At 44.7% G+C, this 14,961-nt stretch overlaps 1 protein-coding gene across 8 annotated transcripts in view; it reads right to left on the reverse strand.

Moving 5' to 3' along the window:
• The window catches only part of SFMBT2 (Scm like with four mbt domains 2), a 123,942-nt gene that overhangs the window by 66,771 nt on the left and 42,210 nt on the right, over positions 1 to 14,961 (reverse strand). For all 8 annotated transcript variants that reach the window (XM_060192130.1, XM_060192128.1, XM_060192126.1 and 5 more), the window contains exons 5-7: positions 12,475 to 12,563; positions 10,568 to 10,814; positions 4,829 to 4,926 (exon numbers count right to left, since the gene is read on the reverse strand). In XM_060192130.1, the coding sequence (XP_060048113.1) occupies positions 4,829 to 4,926; positions 10,568 to 10,814; positions 12,475 to 12,563 (434 nt within the window). The remainder of the gene's footprint in view (positions 1 to 4,828; positions 4,927 to 10,567; positions 10,815 to 12,474; positions 12,564 to 14,961) is intronic.

Genomic DNA, 14,961 nt, shown 5'->3' on the forward strand with positions numbered 1-14,961 from the left:
GGATGATAGAGAAGGAGAGAAACAGACAGACACCTGCAACACTGCTTCACCACTCTGTAGGTGTGGACTGGGGGTTTGAACCAGGGTACTTGTGCAATGTAACATGTGCTCTCAATCAGGTGTTCCATCACCTCTGACTCTCTCTTTCTGACAAAGTTTGTCCAGAGTAGACAAGCCCCAGCCCTGATCCAAAAAATAGGAAAGAAAGTTAGGCTGAGGATATGATATTTCCCTAGGTATCACCTCTGTGTCTTATTATTGGGTTGTCAGAAAAGTCATGACTTATTTTTTCTATGCAAAATTGTGTCAAGACTTTTCCAACAACCCAATATTTTTCAAACATAAATCCATATCCACATACAGTCTGAGTAGATCTAGTAAGGTTGGCTTTCAAGGTAATTTTTATTTCATAATAAAAGGACACCTGGGCAGACACACAGAGGAGAAGGCTGGGGCAGATAGATATGGCAGAGGTTAGAGAAACACCACCACAACCCAAGAAGGACCAATGCTGAACCAGGCTCTCAGGGTCTTTCTCCCAAGATGCAGGGTTCTGCCAATGCTTTTCAGCCTCCTGAACCTCAACTGTAACAGACACGTCCTCAAGGTTTTCACCCATCCAGTGGCTTTACCTTGTGATTTATTAAAACCCCCTCAGGGACCTAGCACAGTGATTGTCATCAGGACTTCAAAATTAGATGTACAAACATTCACTCTACCCAACATAGGGTAGGTCACCAAGCTGAAGTAAGAGCAAACACACAGAAAAGTGCGTTACAACTGCCAAGAAAGTGGGATTCTCAGGGCAGGATGGTAGTGCACTTGGTTGGGTACATATGTCACCATGCACAAGGACTGGGGTTCAAGCCCCTGGTCCCCAACTGCAGGGGGAAGCTTCACTAATGATAAAGCAAAAATATAGGTCTCTCTCACTTATTCTCTCTTCTTCTCTATATCTCCTTTCCCTCTCAATTTCTTTCTGTCTCCATAAACAAACCAAAGCAAAACACACAGAAAAAAAAAACCCACCAGAAGCAGTAAATTCATCATGCAGGCACTGAGCCCCACTGCTAACCCTGATAGCAATTAAAAAAAGGGGAAAAAAAGAAAAGAGAAAAATGATTGTCAAAGAAATCAGTTTTTATTTATTGAGTTCTTTATACACTGCTTCCCTGAAAAACATCAGACTAACACTCAGTAAGTAGTTAACACTCTTCCCTCTTCTGAAAGTGTGGAAGAAGGCTTCACATAGACATGATTTCACCATTCTGGGCCACCATTTCATTCATTCAGAGAGAGACAAAGACCTCCCTTCAGAGAGAGAGAGGCACCACAGCACTGGCAGTTCCTTTCATGCCAGAGTTCCTCCCACTAGATGCCAACCATCAAACCTGGACAGGCTTCCTAGTTCTGACCACAGCATGGCTCATTCTCCAGTAGTCAAAACAACCATCTGATTTCTAACAGAGAGACATCAAAGTGAGGGGAAAACGTGCCTATATTTTGGAAATTGTAAACACATCATTAAACTCTGGAATCAGGTCAGCAACATTCTGCAGAGTAGACGCTCAATAAATGTTTAATGAGCTAGTTCACTTCAAATTAAAAACAGATGAAGATTATCAGAGTCTAGACTTCAAGTCTGAGTAGTCACAACACTGAATTGCAGTATCAGATATCTAGTAGGTCAAGCTGGAGAGATAGCACAAAGGTTATACAAAAAGAGTTTCATGTCTGTGGGCCAGGTGGTGGTGCACCCTTAGTACACATAGTACGAATCGAAAGGACCCGTGCAAAGATCTTGGTTCGAGCCTCCAGCTCCCATCTGTCAGGGGGCTGCCTCACAAGTAGTGAAGCAGGTCTGCAGGTGTCTCTCCCTATCTTCCCCTACCCTCTCAATTTCTCTCTGTCCTAGCCAAAAAAAATTTTTTTAAAAAGCCATAGGAGCAGTGGATTCATAGTGCAGGTATCAAGCCCCAGAGATAACCCTGGAGGCAAAAAAAAAAAAACCTTTCATGCCTGAAGCACCACTACCTCAGCACCACCACAAGCAAGAGCAGAGCAGTGCTCTGGTAGTAAATAAATACATCTGATTGGTCTATATGAACTCAAAACTTAAAATGCAATGAGTCCGATATATACAAGCATTCAAGAACTTGTGCACTGGGCCACTTGAGTAGTTCACTGCTTTGCCATGTGTGTGACCCAGGATCGAGTCCAGCCCCCAGTGTGTTGAAGGAAGCTGCGGTGCTGTGGTCCCTTTCATTCTTCCTCTGCCTCTCTTAAGAAATGAACTTGTGCACTGACAAACAAGGACTGAATCCTACTAGTTATGTTAGAATGAACAGATTGGATAAAACAAAGCAGTAACAATAAAGAATGAGGTCCTGGAGCTTACAAGTGTGGTCCGTAGAGATGACTATGACACAGAGAATCACTACACAGACCCAGCAGCCACTAGAGTGTGAGAGCAAAACTGTGGGTGAATGAGCAGGGACTCACAGGAGGACACCAGTTACACCTGAACCTGCAGGTAATGGCAACAATCAAAATAAGTGAGGGAACTATTTGTGGTACAAACAATAGCTATGAGGAAATCAATATACACAAAAGTGTCCCCAACCCCCCTCCCCCCAGCATGGACCAGCCCATGATTTTCAAAGCCTTCTCACTCAAAAACACAATTCAGGGGCACCACTCAAGGTGCAAAAACTGAACAGAAGCAGGAAGCAAAAGTGACAGGGAGGAAACAATGATTAAGGGAAAGGAAAAGAAACTTTCAGGGGCTGGGTGGTGGTGCATCTGGTTGAGTGCACATGTTAAAATGCATAAGGACCCAGGTTTGAGCCTCTGGTCCCCACCTGCAAGGAGAATGCTTCACAAGTGATGAAGCAGTGCTGAAGGTGTCTATCTCATTCTCTAACACCCCTCCCCTCTTGATTTTTGGCTGTCTCTATCCAACAAATAAATAAAGATTTGTAGAAAGAGAGAAAGAAAGGCAAGCTGGCAGGCAGGCAGGAAGGAAGAAAGAAAGAAACAAAGAAAGAAACCTTTAAAAATAATTGCAACAAGTGGCCTGGGAAAGAGCTCAGCTGAGGCGATCCAGCAGTAGCGCAGAGGGTTAAGCGCACAAGGACCAACATAAGGATCCTGGTTTGAGCCCCTGGCTTCCCACCTGCGGGGGGGGGGGGTCGCTTCACAAGTGGTGAAGCAGGTCTGCAGGTGTCTTTCTCTACTCCTCTCTGTCTTCCCTTCCTCTCTCCATTTCTCTCTGTCCTATCCAACAACGACATTAATAATAATAATAATAATAATAATAGCAACAAAAGGGAAAAAATAGCCTCCAGGAGCAATGGATTCAGCAGTGCAGGCATCCAGCCCCAGCAATAACCCTGGAGGGGAAAAAAAAAAAAAAGAGCTCAGCTGATAAAGCACTGTTACTTGCATCCCTGAGGCTCACTGTTCAAATCTCAATGCCACATATAGCAGGCATGGTGCTCAGGTCTCTCTTTCATTTGAAACGCTCTCCTGCATATGGAATCAATAAACTAAATAAAAAAGAACTGCTGTAAGATAAACATAAGTCTCCAAGTGGCAGGAGCAGGGGCTCGTCTATACAGCACAGAGAGAAGACCAGAGAACAGTGTTCTGGAAAGAGTGCAGCAGTGCTGAGAACAGGAAGGGGAGATGGCACTGAGAAGACAAACCAAACTGCAGGCAGCCTACGACTCACTATGTCACCCCATGCAAGTGTTCACAGAATTGTTAGAGACTTGGGGAGGGCGAGTCCCGTTTCTGACATAGTCTGCACTTTCAGACATGGAACAGGCTCCAGAGCCATTGAGAAAATAGACCCAGCCAGAGAAGCATCACTTTCTCTCATGTCCACCAAAGACCCAAATTAGAGACATTATCTTTCCACTGGTTTCTCTGGGAAGAGGTTGGGGGAGGGAAGAATGAGCCCCACAAGATTTTCACAAGCTCTTGCTGGTGATTATGGGGGAAGGACTGGGGTGCTAGTCTGGTGGGGAGGGGGACACACTGAGGGGGCTGGTGGGGGGGTACCTGGACTTTGATAGCCATCATACTGCAGCACCTACAAGTATCTGATTTTCATCCTGCAAGCCTGAAACCTACTGATAAGTATAAAGTTTTGCCACTTGGATGTGACTTTTTATTTACTGGGATTTTTTTTTCTTTATTTGTTAGGTATTTTTTGTCATGTTTTGTTTCATAGAGACAGAGAGGTGTAGAGGCAGAGACAGTGAAAGACACCACAGCCCCAAAGCTTCCATCAATGCCATGATGGAAGTCAGGCTCAAAGCTGGACCCCACACATTGGCAAAGCAGTGCACTATCACGTGAGCCATTATGTCAGCTCTGTAGACAATTTTCTAAAAATGATTTTCATCATGGCCTTACAGTATGGGCAGCTGTGAAGATGATCAAACACACCAAACTGGGGCCGGGTGGTGGGTGCACCTGGTTAAGCGCACATGCTACAGTGCATAAGGACCCGGGTTTGAGCCCCCGGTCCCCACCTGCAGGGGGAATGCTTTGCGAGTGGTGAAGCAGGTCTGCAGGTATCTCTCTGTCTCTCTCCCTCTCTAGCTTCCTTACTCCTCTAAATTTCTGGCTGTCTCTATCCAATAAATAAATAAAAGATAATAAAAAATAAAAATAAAAAAACACACCAAACAGGAAAAATTAATGTGTCAGCCATGCAGCCCAGCCCAGAAGGGGGCTCTTTTGCATTGCAAGGAGCCATTTGCCCCGGGACCTTCTTGTAGGTCCCATTTCCAAAAGAGGAGGGGAAGTGACAGCTTACCTTAAATACTTCCACAGGAAGGGGACACTTGGCAGCAACGATAAGAGCTTTTTCAAGAGCACATTTCCACTCAGAGGCCATCTTCAAAGGATAGATTTCTGTACCAGTAGTTTAAAGAAAAAGAAAAGAAAAACATGACAAGTTGAGGAGGAAAACACTTAGGAATAATCAAGAAGCACACTTAGCAGCCCTAAGAATTTACACCCTGCCTGCCAGAAAACACCACCTGCTTCAGGGCTTCCTGAAGTTAAAAAGCAACCATTCTGCTTCTAGAAATGAAGAAGGCACTTAGTAGGGCTCCTCAGCAGGGAGGAGTTGTGAGTCAGCTGATCACATGAATCGCATCAGCACCACTGCCTGTCATCCATCCACCAGTGGCCAAGCTTCCCCACCTCACCTGGGAAGTAACACCCACAAAGAGCTTATTCAGGTCACAGTTCTCAAGCAGGAGAGGCTCTAGCCTGGCATTTGGACAGACGCAGGAAGCAAAAGTGACAGGGAGGAAACAATGATTCAGGGAGAGGAAAGAAACATAAAAATAATTGCAACAAGAGACCTGGGAAAGAGCTCAGCTGATAGAGCATGTTACTTGCATCCCTGAGGCTCCTGGTTCGAATCCCGATGCCATATATAACAGGCATGGAGCTTATCACAGCCTGTTTCTTACTAAGTCTCTCAGCTCTTGTAAGCCGAAAAGAATTGGCACTGGCTGGGCAATGACTAAAAAGGTAAGTATGAATTTACTAACCAAGTTTAATGTTTACACTTGACATGCTGTAAACACATCACATGTTGCTTTATTTTCTCCCAGGCTCTGTGTGTGTGTGTGTGTGTGTGTGTGTGTGTGTGTGTTTGTGCTGGGCTTGCACATAGAGGTTACAATGACAAATGAATGCAATATTGAAAGAAAAAATTATGGAGCACTGTTTCAGGGGAATTTTAATGTTTTATTTATTTCAACAAGAAAGACACAGAGGGAGGGAGGGAGGGGAGGAGAGAGGGAGGAGGAAGGAGGGATGGGGGAAAGAAAGAGAGAGAGAGAGAGAGACCAGAGCTCTGTTCATCTCTGGCTTATGGTGGTCCTGGGGATTGTACCTGGGACTTCAGAGCCTCGGGCATTAATGTGTTTTGCAGAACCATCATGCTGTCTCTCCTTATGGAAAGTTTATTGTGGGCTATCAACTGATTCAACATGCTATCAAAACAGGATCTACAGATGGTCTCCTTGAATGGAACAAGTCATTTCATTTCCCACATCAGCCTGAGGTGGCTCAGATAGACTGTGGACGGATGTGAGAATCTAAAGGCAGCATGAGGACTCTGGTATTGAGGCTGTCTTGCTAATTTCTGGCATGCCTGCATTTTATCATCTGACCACAGGTTGTATTCCCCTAGGTTTTGGGATTCACCTTGAGCTTGACAGCCTGTGCTCAGTAGCTTGGTGACACCAGCTCAGAATTCATGACAAAAGGGCCAGGAGTTGCCAGTGGCTGTGGTCACAACATCCTATATAGGGTGGGAAGGGACACACCTGGCTACTGTGTATGTTGACTCGCATCCATTCTGGCCTATCTGTGCTCCTCTACTTCTGGGGGATCCCCCTCCCCAAAGTTGGCACTTGTACAAAAATCAAACACATTTCTCCTAAGGTCTATAACACGTATGAGGGAATCCAATGGGAACCCAATAAGCAGTATTCCCCTAGACTTCCTCAGGCAAGGAGAGTGATGAGTGATTGCTTGTCACAGGCACCCACAGAGAAGGAGAGGAGGAAACTGTCCCCCGAGGTGAGGAGAACCCCTGCAATATGGCATTCTGGACTCTGTCAAGATCATGGTATAAGAATTTTAGAGAAAGGGATAGAGACTCCTTGAATTTTATTAAGACTTCACTAGCTAGTCACTTTCTAGTCCTTGAGAAATATTGTGCCCTTTACAAAGTAGAACAAGATGCCAGAGGATGGTTTCACAGGCCATGCTATTCATGAGGACCCTGGTTCCAGTCCCTGGGACCATATGAGAGTCCCAAGAACACACTGGAGGAGCTCCACGAATAGTGAGGCAGGACTGTGGCATCTCCTCTCTCTGTTACACTTTCTTTCCCCGTCTCCAATTAATCTTCCTTCATCATCACCAATTCAAGGTCAAGACTTCTCATGACTTAGAGCTATCCGAAGATAAGAAAAACAGCTCATTTTTTACTATTTCTTAAGGAAACAGTGCTATCTTATAGCTCAGTAAGTCACAGCAGGGCCTGTACTACTGATTGACACCAACCCAAAGTGTGTTCCCACATGTGACACTTGGATCACTGTAGCTTCACAGGTTAAATTCTGTGAAGGGGGAACAGAAGCCAAGTCTTCACTAGCTTCCACTTCCACTTTTGAAAATATAAAAAGACTTGAGCAGGGAAGATACCTCAATGTTTATGCAAAAAAGACTTTCATGACTGAGGCTTTGAGGCTCTAAATTCAATCCTCAGTACCACAATAAGCCAGAGCTCAGCAGTGTTCTGGTCTTTCTCTCTGAATTTAAAAAATAAATTTTTTTGGTATTATCTTTATTTTATTTATTGGATAGAGACAGCCAGAAATTGAGAGGGAAGGGAGAGATAGGGAGAGACAGAAAGATACCTGCAGTCCTGCTTCACCACTTGCAAAGCTTTCCCCTTGCAGGTGGAGACTGGAGGCTCAAACTTGGGTCCTTGTGAACTGTAACATTAGTGTTCAACTAGGTGCACCACCACCACCTGGCCCCTGAAAAATTTTTTTTCACTAAAATATACCTAAAAGTAAAATTTAAAAAAAAAAAACTCTCCAGAGTTGTCTTTTTGTCTTTTATTTTCTTCTCCTTCTATGTAACTCTCTTATTGGTAACTTTTGTCAAGAAAAATAACTTCTTGATGATGAGGCCTTTCCCAAAGTCTGTAAGTAACCCCCATGAGGTCTGCAGTGAAAGGGACAACACATGTCCAGAAAATCCCAGACAAGTTATTCCTGACACCCTGCATTCCAATACAGATGTCACAGTGTCAAGGAGAAGAGGGAAGGTTCTCAGAGGCAAGCTAAACAAAGACACTTGCCACTCTTGCTTTAGAGAATGAGTTCTAGGACTCCACAGAAAACAACAACAACAATAATAATAGCAAAGCAGACACTCTGAATCCTCTGCTATGGATTTTCACACTGGAAAATACGTCCAAGTATTTTTATCTAACTAAACACTTCCCTCTCCAAGGACCTCTGTTCTGCTGGGTTAGGAGCCTAAGGCTCAGGAGAGAACAGATCTCTGCTCATAACTGGCAGGACTTTTGTTTGTCATCAGAATCCAAAATCACTTGGGGGAATAAATGGGTTTCTTGGCTGTCTCTCAAAACGCTGTCAGCATGGAGCCTAATAAAATGCCATATATGCTACAAGTCTCCCAGGCTGTCAGGTCTGCCATGGATGCAAACGCAGGATGCTCAGAACCAGGAAGAGTTTCCAGTTAAAGCCCTGACATTCCTCAGCTTCACATACTCAACACTCACTGGTAAGAAACATCTTTGGTCATATTAATAAAGCAAAGAGCCAAGTTTTTGCTTCCCATATACCTACAGATGGAACAGACTCAACAGCAGCAAGTTTCACAAGAAATGATCAGTTCCTCCTTGACGTTTTTAATTTCTTGGAATCTAACATTTCTGTTTATAAGTTACCGATCAAAAGGTAACTGTAAAGGAATTCAAGGGGAAAGGATGGTGGGCAAGAGGTCTGGGGCTTCGACTGCAGCCTCCCCTCCAATCAAGGAGGCTCAGGACCAATAGCTAAACCCCAGCCTCAATTTTCTCTGCTATAGGGGAGAATAATCAGACCAGACAGGCAGTGCATTTTTAGAGAATCAAAATAAACAACATGGCAGGTAGGAGATGACCCAGCATAGAATGAAACAGTCAAGAATGGTTGTTTTGTAAACACTGAGGGTTGTGGCCAGTTGAGTTCCGTCAGCATAAAACACTATGCTACCCAACTAAGCCTGTGGCAAGTCATTTGGCAGGGAATCTGAAGTGAATTCAAATGTATGATGTGCCAGGGAGTGGGGAAACATGATTGTATTTTCTTTATTATTTTAAGAATGAATTACATAATGGTGCGCATTGGGTTTGGCTATTCGGGGAGGTGAGTAGGTGGATGGATGGATGGATGGATGGATGGATGGATGGATGGATGGATGGATGGATGGATGGATGGGTGGAAGAATAAATGGATGAAGAATGAAGGGATGGATGGATGGATGGATAGATGAATATATAAAGGAATGGAAGACTGAGTGAATGTATGCCTAGGTGTGAATGGACAAGACAAGAGAGAGATAAGAGAGGGAGAGAGAGAGAAAGAATGGAGGAATGGGGGCGGGGGTAGATAGCATAGTGGTTATGCAAAGAGACTCTCTGACCTGAGGCTCCAAAGTCCCAAGTTCAGTCCCCCGCACTACCATAAGCCAGAGTTGACCAGTGCTCTGGTAAATAAAAGAAAAGAAAAAAAGAAATGGAGGAATGGATGAAGAATGGATGGATAAAGGGATGGATAGATAGAAAATGGAGGAATGAGCACAAGGATCTGAACAAGGATCCCGGCTCAAGCCCCCGACACTGCAGGTGTCTTTCTCTCCCCTCTCTATCTTCCCTTCCCCTCTCAATTTCTCTCTGTCTTATCCAATAAAATGGAAAAAATGGCCACCAGGAGCAGTGGATTCATAGTGTGGGCACAGAGCCCCAACAATAACCCTGCAGATGAGAGACAGAGAGAGAGAGAGAGAGAGAGAGAGAGAATGGAGGAATGGGGGCAGGGGTAGACAGCATAATGGTTATGCAAGAAGACGCTCTGGCCTGAGGCTCCAAAGACCCAGGTTCAATCCCCTGCACCACCATAAGCCAGAGAGTTTATCAGTGCTCTGGGGAAGAAAAAAAAAAGAAAAAAGAAAGAAATGGAGGAATGGATGGTTGATGAATGCATAGATGAATGAATGTGTGGGTGGGTGGCTGAGTGAGTAAGAGGAAGAGTAACAAGATGAAGAACGAAGAGTTGGGTGGATGGAATATATCTGGATGAGGGGTTGGTGACTGAGTGGGAGGATGAGGGTAGGGGGATGATGCCTGGGTGAAGACGAATGGCTGCATGGAATGGATGAGTAAGCAGATGAAAAATTTGACCTACGAGTCAGGCTGTTGCTCTCCCTAGAGTAAAGGGGAGCATGTAATCTTTCCAAATCAGTGATTCCAAAGAAACTACAACGACTTCCTCGAAGTCTTCAATACTATTTTCTCCCTTTATAACACTATGTTATTTTTGTTTGTTTTTATCTTTATTTATATATTGAATAGAGATAGCCAGAAATCGAGAGGGAAAGGGGTGATAGAGAAGGAAAGAGACAAATGCAGCTCTGCTTCACCACTTGCAAAGCTTTTCCCATGTGGGTGGGGACTGGGAGGCTCAAACCCAGGTCCTTGTGCATTGTATCATTTGCACTCAACCAGGTGCACCACCATCTGCCCCCCCAACCTGCCCCTTTAGAACACTATGAATGGAGATTTGAGTATTATCTTCCCTAGAGAATATTCTGAAATTAAAATATGCATGGTTTTCACATACACCAATGTAAATGGTACCACAGAGAGGATTCTTTTTTTATAGACATTCAGAACAACATGACTACATCTTTTTCTGAAACACTTCCCAGCAGCAAAATCTCCAGTCCTTACCTGAAGGTGGATCCATGCTGTATTTATTCTCTTGACACCAACCAACTGGTCGAAGTCTGTAATCCAAGTAAAACAACCACTGGTCATAGGATTCAGTGTCCTCCAATCCCACATAGCGAAGTCGTAATCTTCCTCCAACATTGTCAATCACACTAACTATCCAGTACTGAAAAGGGTTCTGAGAATCCTGAAGTTCTATTAAGGAATCAACTGTAATGAGGTCTATAGGGCCTTTCCCTCGCAGAGGCTGTTTAAACAGAAGCAAAACTCCTTATTTTAAACTTTATTTTAAGGTTCTCATGGAAACAGATGACAGCAGAAGATAATATAATTTTTTTTTTCACACCATCATCCAAGCGATTGGCAAACAGTCTGGTGGTTCCCCCCACCCGCCTCCTGCCCCCAGTCATGCCCCCACCCCCTCCCACATCCATCATCTTTGCAAACTCTGAATCCAACAAACACAAGTCACAACCACACAGAGAATCACAGTTTTGGTGGGGTTCTCACCAAACAAATCACCCTTTCCAGATAAAACTGTACTCATTCCAAAAGACAAATCAGAGCCGGGTGGTGGAGTACTGAGTAGAGTGCACACAATACCACAAGAAAAACTTGGTGCATTTGAAAAAGAAGCTAGACCAAATTTGCCTCTAGCTGCAACCGTGTGTGAGCAAAATGCCTACTTTTCCCAGCTAAGGGGCTATGAATGCCATTCAAGAGGCACCTGCCCCCACTCCCATCACCCGAGTCCACTTGTATTTGGATCATGTGAGCCTGTACTCAATGCACATTAATAATCAGCCAGATCAGACTGTCATGTGGAGTTATCTCCACACTTAACCTAAGAGTCAGTGGAGAAACCATATAAAATGACTTCCCCATCTAAAGCAACCTCCTGTGTCAGGACACAAAAGAGGGTTTGCCCGGCCAGCCTTGGAGGCTGCTTCTTAAGAAAAAAAAAAAAACAAACAAAGCAATATGAAGAAAAAAAAATCATCATTTTCATTTGTTAACTGAACAGCTAAATAAGCAGCCATCAGACTAAGCAAATACATCAAGCAGAATCTTCACAAATCAAGACCAATCACTGGAGATTTGGCGGTGGGGTTCAAAGTACCAACATCATTTAGAGGAGGAGAGAGAAGGATGGTGAAGGTGACAAGAATAATGATATTGTGGAAATCCACACTACGATCCTCATTATTCACTGTCCTGTCCCCTTCTGGGGGGACATTTTTCACCTAGATTTGATAACTCAATGATTATTTATGGTACACTTTATTTATTTCTCTTCCTGCTTTATTATCGCACGATCAGTCTTAACATACTTTATGATAAAATAACTCTCAAATGAAATGTCTAGATTTCAGATTAACCGTGTTTTTCTTTCACGGCCTTAAATTACCTTAGCCACACCTTTAAGTATGCTTAGCTGTCTCTCGGATCTCAAAGAGAGGCTAATTCAATTATTACTCAGCACATGTGTGCGCTGATCTGGGGTCTTGCATACAGAGTGGATAATTCACAGAGGCTGTTATCACCACTCCCAGAAACTGAAGCACAGCACAGATACGGCTGGCTGGAATCAGCAACATTAGTCTAAGGAATCTATTTACATGTATTTACATAGGATAGTGGCTTAAAGATACAGGCCAGGGAGAAGATTTGCCTAATAATGAGATTATCAAATGTGTTCATATAGAGGCCAATTTCCCACAGTTGATGGGAGCATGAGTGAGTTTCTCCAAGGCAATCTATGGGACTCAGGGACAATAAGGGACCAAGACTCTGGACACAGAGATTCCATGAGTACGTGAAGAAGGATATATGCACGGGGCCCCGAGGCTTGAGTTCATGTAAGCAAGGCGCCAGACACAGAATAGTGGTATAAGGGCAATACATACACCATCCAGCAGGCTAGCCGGGGCCGTCCTCGAGCCAGTCAGGTCCCGGATGAGGAACTCTGTCCAGTCTGAGTACTTCTCCTTGATTGCTGGAGAGACAAAGGAATGAGAAAACAGACCTTAGCACAGAAACCAAGTATTCCCAGCACTGCCCTTCCCACTGGTGTGGTATTTCAGCACATGTTCATTTTAAAGGCAAGGCTTGAGAACTCATGTTACAACAAACCAGCCAACAGCAGGTGACTTCCCACCTGCCATGTCCCTCGATTTTGCTGGGAATCTAGCAGATGGGAGAAGCTGAGAGCTTACAGCCCTAAGAGCTTACAGCCCACGTAGAAGTATCTGGGGAGACGGGGTGGAATACCTAGTTGAGAGCACATATTACCATGCCAATGGCCCAGGCTCAAATCTCCACTCCCCACCTGCAGGGGGAAAGCTTCATGAGCAGTGAATCTGGTCAGCAGGCGTCTATCCTTCTCCCTCCCTCTCTATCCCCTCTCCCCTCTCAATTTCTCTCTGTCCTATCAAATAAAAGAGGGTAAAAAGGAAAGGAGGGAGGGAGGGAGGAAAGAAGGAAGGGGGGAAAAAAAAAAAAAAGAAAAGATGGCTGCCAGAAGCAGTGGATTCACCATGCAGACACTGAGTTCTGGGATAACCCTAGTGGCAAATAAGAAAAAGAAGCTTCTGTGGACAATGAGGATGATGCTATAAGGAATTTAATTGAGATGCATCCAAGATACAGGAGATCGATGAGGACTAGAAGAATCACAGAAAGTTTACATTTGGAAAACAGAACAGGGTTCTGAATTACACAAAAGGTTTATCTACCTGTGCCCTCAATTTTACCTTCTAAAAATCCAAACCACAGTCTTTATTACCTAAGTTTCACAGACAGAAACAATTGTTGCAGAAAAAGGAAACTCACCTCACACACTCTTTCTTCACTCACTTAAAAATGTCATTTCAGGGGGTCGGGCGGTGGCGCAGTGGGTTAAGCGCATGTGGCGCAAAGCGCAGGGACCATGTCAGGATCCCGGTTCAAGCCCCCGGCTCCCCACCTGCAGGGGAGTCGCTTCACAAGCGGTGAAGCAGGTCTGCAGGTGTCTGTCTTTCTCTTCCCCTCTCTGTCTTTCCCTCCTCTCTCCATTTCTTTCTGTTCTATCCAACAACGAACAACATCAACAATGGCAATAATAATAACCACAATGAGGCTACAACAACAAGGGCAACAAAAAGGGGGGGAAATGGCCTCCAGGAGCGATGGATTCATGGTGCAGGCACTGAGCCCAGCAATAACCCTGGAGGGGAAAAAAAAATGTCATTTCATTTACTTCATATGAGGGGTGGAAAAGAGAAACTCATGAAAGAGAGGAGGAAGAGGAAAGATGAGATGAGACGAGACACCAAAGCATCACTCCACACATGCAATGCCAAGAATCCACTGCTCCTGCAAGTCCTGCAATTTCAGGCCTGCGAGTCCTGTTCTCTACTGATTGAGCTATCCCCCTGGGCCCCTCAGTCACATACACCTTTTAGGGAAGGCCCCCAATAGTTTCATTCGGTCCAGAACCATGAGATTCAAAATTCCTGTAGCTTTTTATTTTCCCCAGACATTGAGGAAACTCCACATGGGCAGGATTTCCAGTCCCACCAGAAACAGAGTTCAGTGATTTGCCACTTGTCAAGGACTTGACTTTGAAGGGACATTGGCCTGTGGATGCACAGTTGTCTTTCTTCCAAGAAAACAACTCATTTCCAGGTACCCAGTCTTACAGTCCTTCTTCCCCTTCTCCTTCTCTTCTTTTTCCTGCCACTAGGGTTATCACTGGGCTGTGGTGCTAACATTACAAATTCACTATGCCTGGTAATCATTTTTCAATTTATTTTTTCTATTTTGATAGGACAGAGAGAAACTGAGATCAGAAGGAGAGAGAAAAAAGAGAGAGAGAACTGTAGCCCTACTTCACCACTCGTAAAGCTTTTCTCCTGCAGGTAGGGGTCAGAGGCTCAAACTTGGATCCTTGAGCATGGTAACATTTGTACTCAACTGGGTATGTCACCGACTGGCCCCCTGGAACTGTCTTCTAGACCAGTTCCTGGCCTCCCAGGGGTTGAGAAGTCTGTCTTCGCCCCATTCCAACCTTCTCTGCCTCCTGGGTTGCTTTGGGTGTTCTCTCTCTCTCCACCTGCTGCTCTGTTTCCTTTTTCAACAGCTCATTCCTGGTCCCGGGTCAGACTCAATCTGGCAACCACAGTGTGGGGCTAGGATTGTGTGCTGGGCAGTTGGGGGAGATTACAGAGCTCAGACAGCAGGCAGTAGGGGCATTCCCATCTATAAAACTCATTCCAAGCTGAGCCTACCCAGGACAGCCTGAGCCCACAGGGTTCCCAAAGCCCCTCCCCAGTGAATTTGTGCACACACACCCCCCCTACCCATACACATACACAATGACTTTGGCAAACACCCAGCTTTCAGGTCAGGCTGGC

The sequence above is a fragment of the Erinaceus europaeus genome, chromosome 6 (genome assembly GCF_950295315.1).
Source record: "Erinaceus europaeus chromosome 6, mEriEur2.1, whole genome shotgun sequence".
Taxonomy (NCBI): Eukaryota; Metazoa; Chordata; class Mammalia; order Eulipotyphla; family Erinaceidae; genus Erinaceus; species Erinaceus europaeus.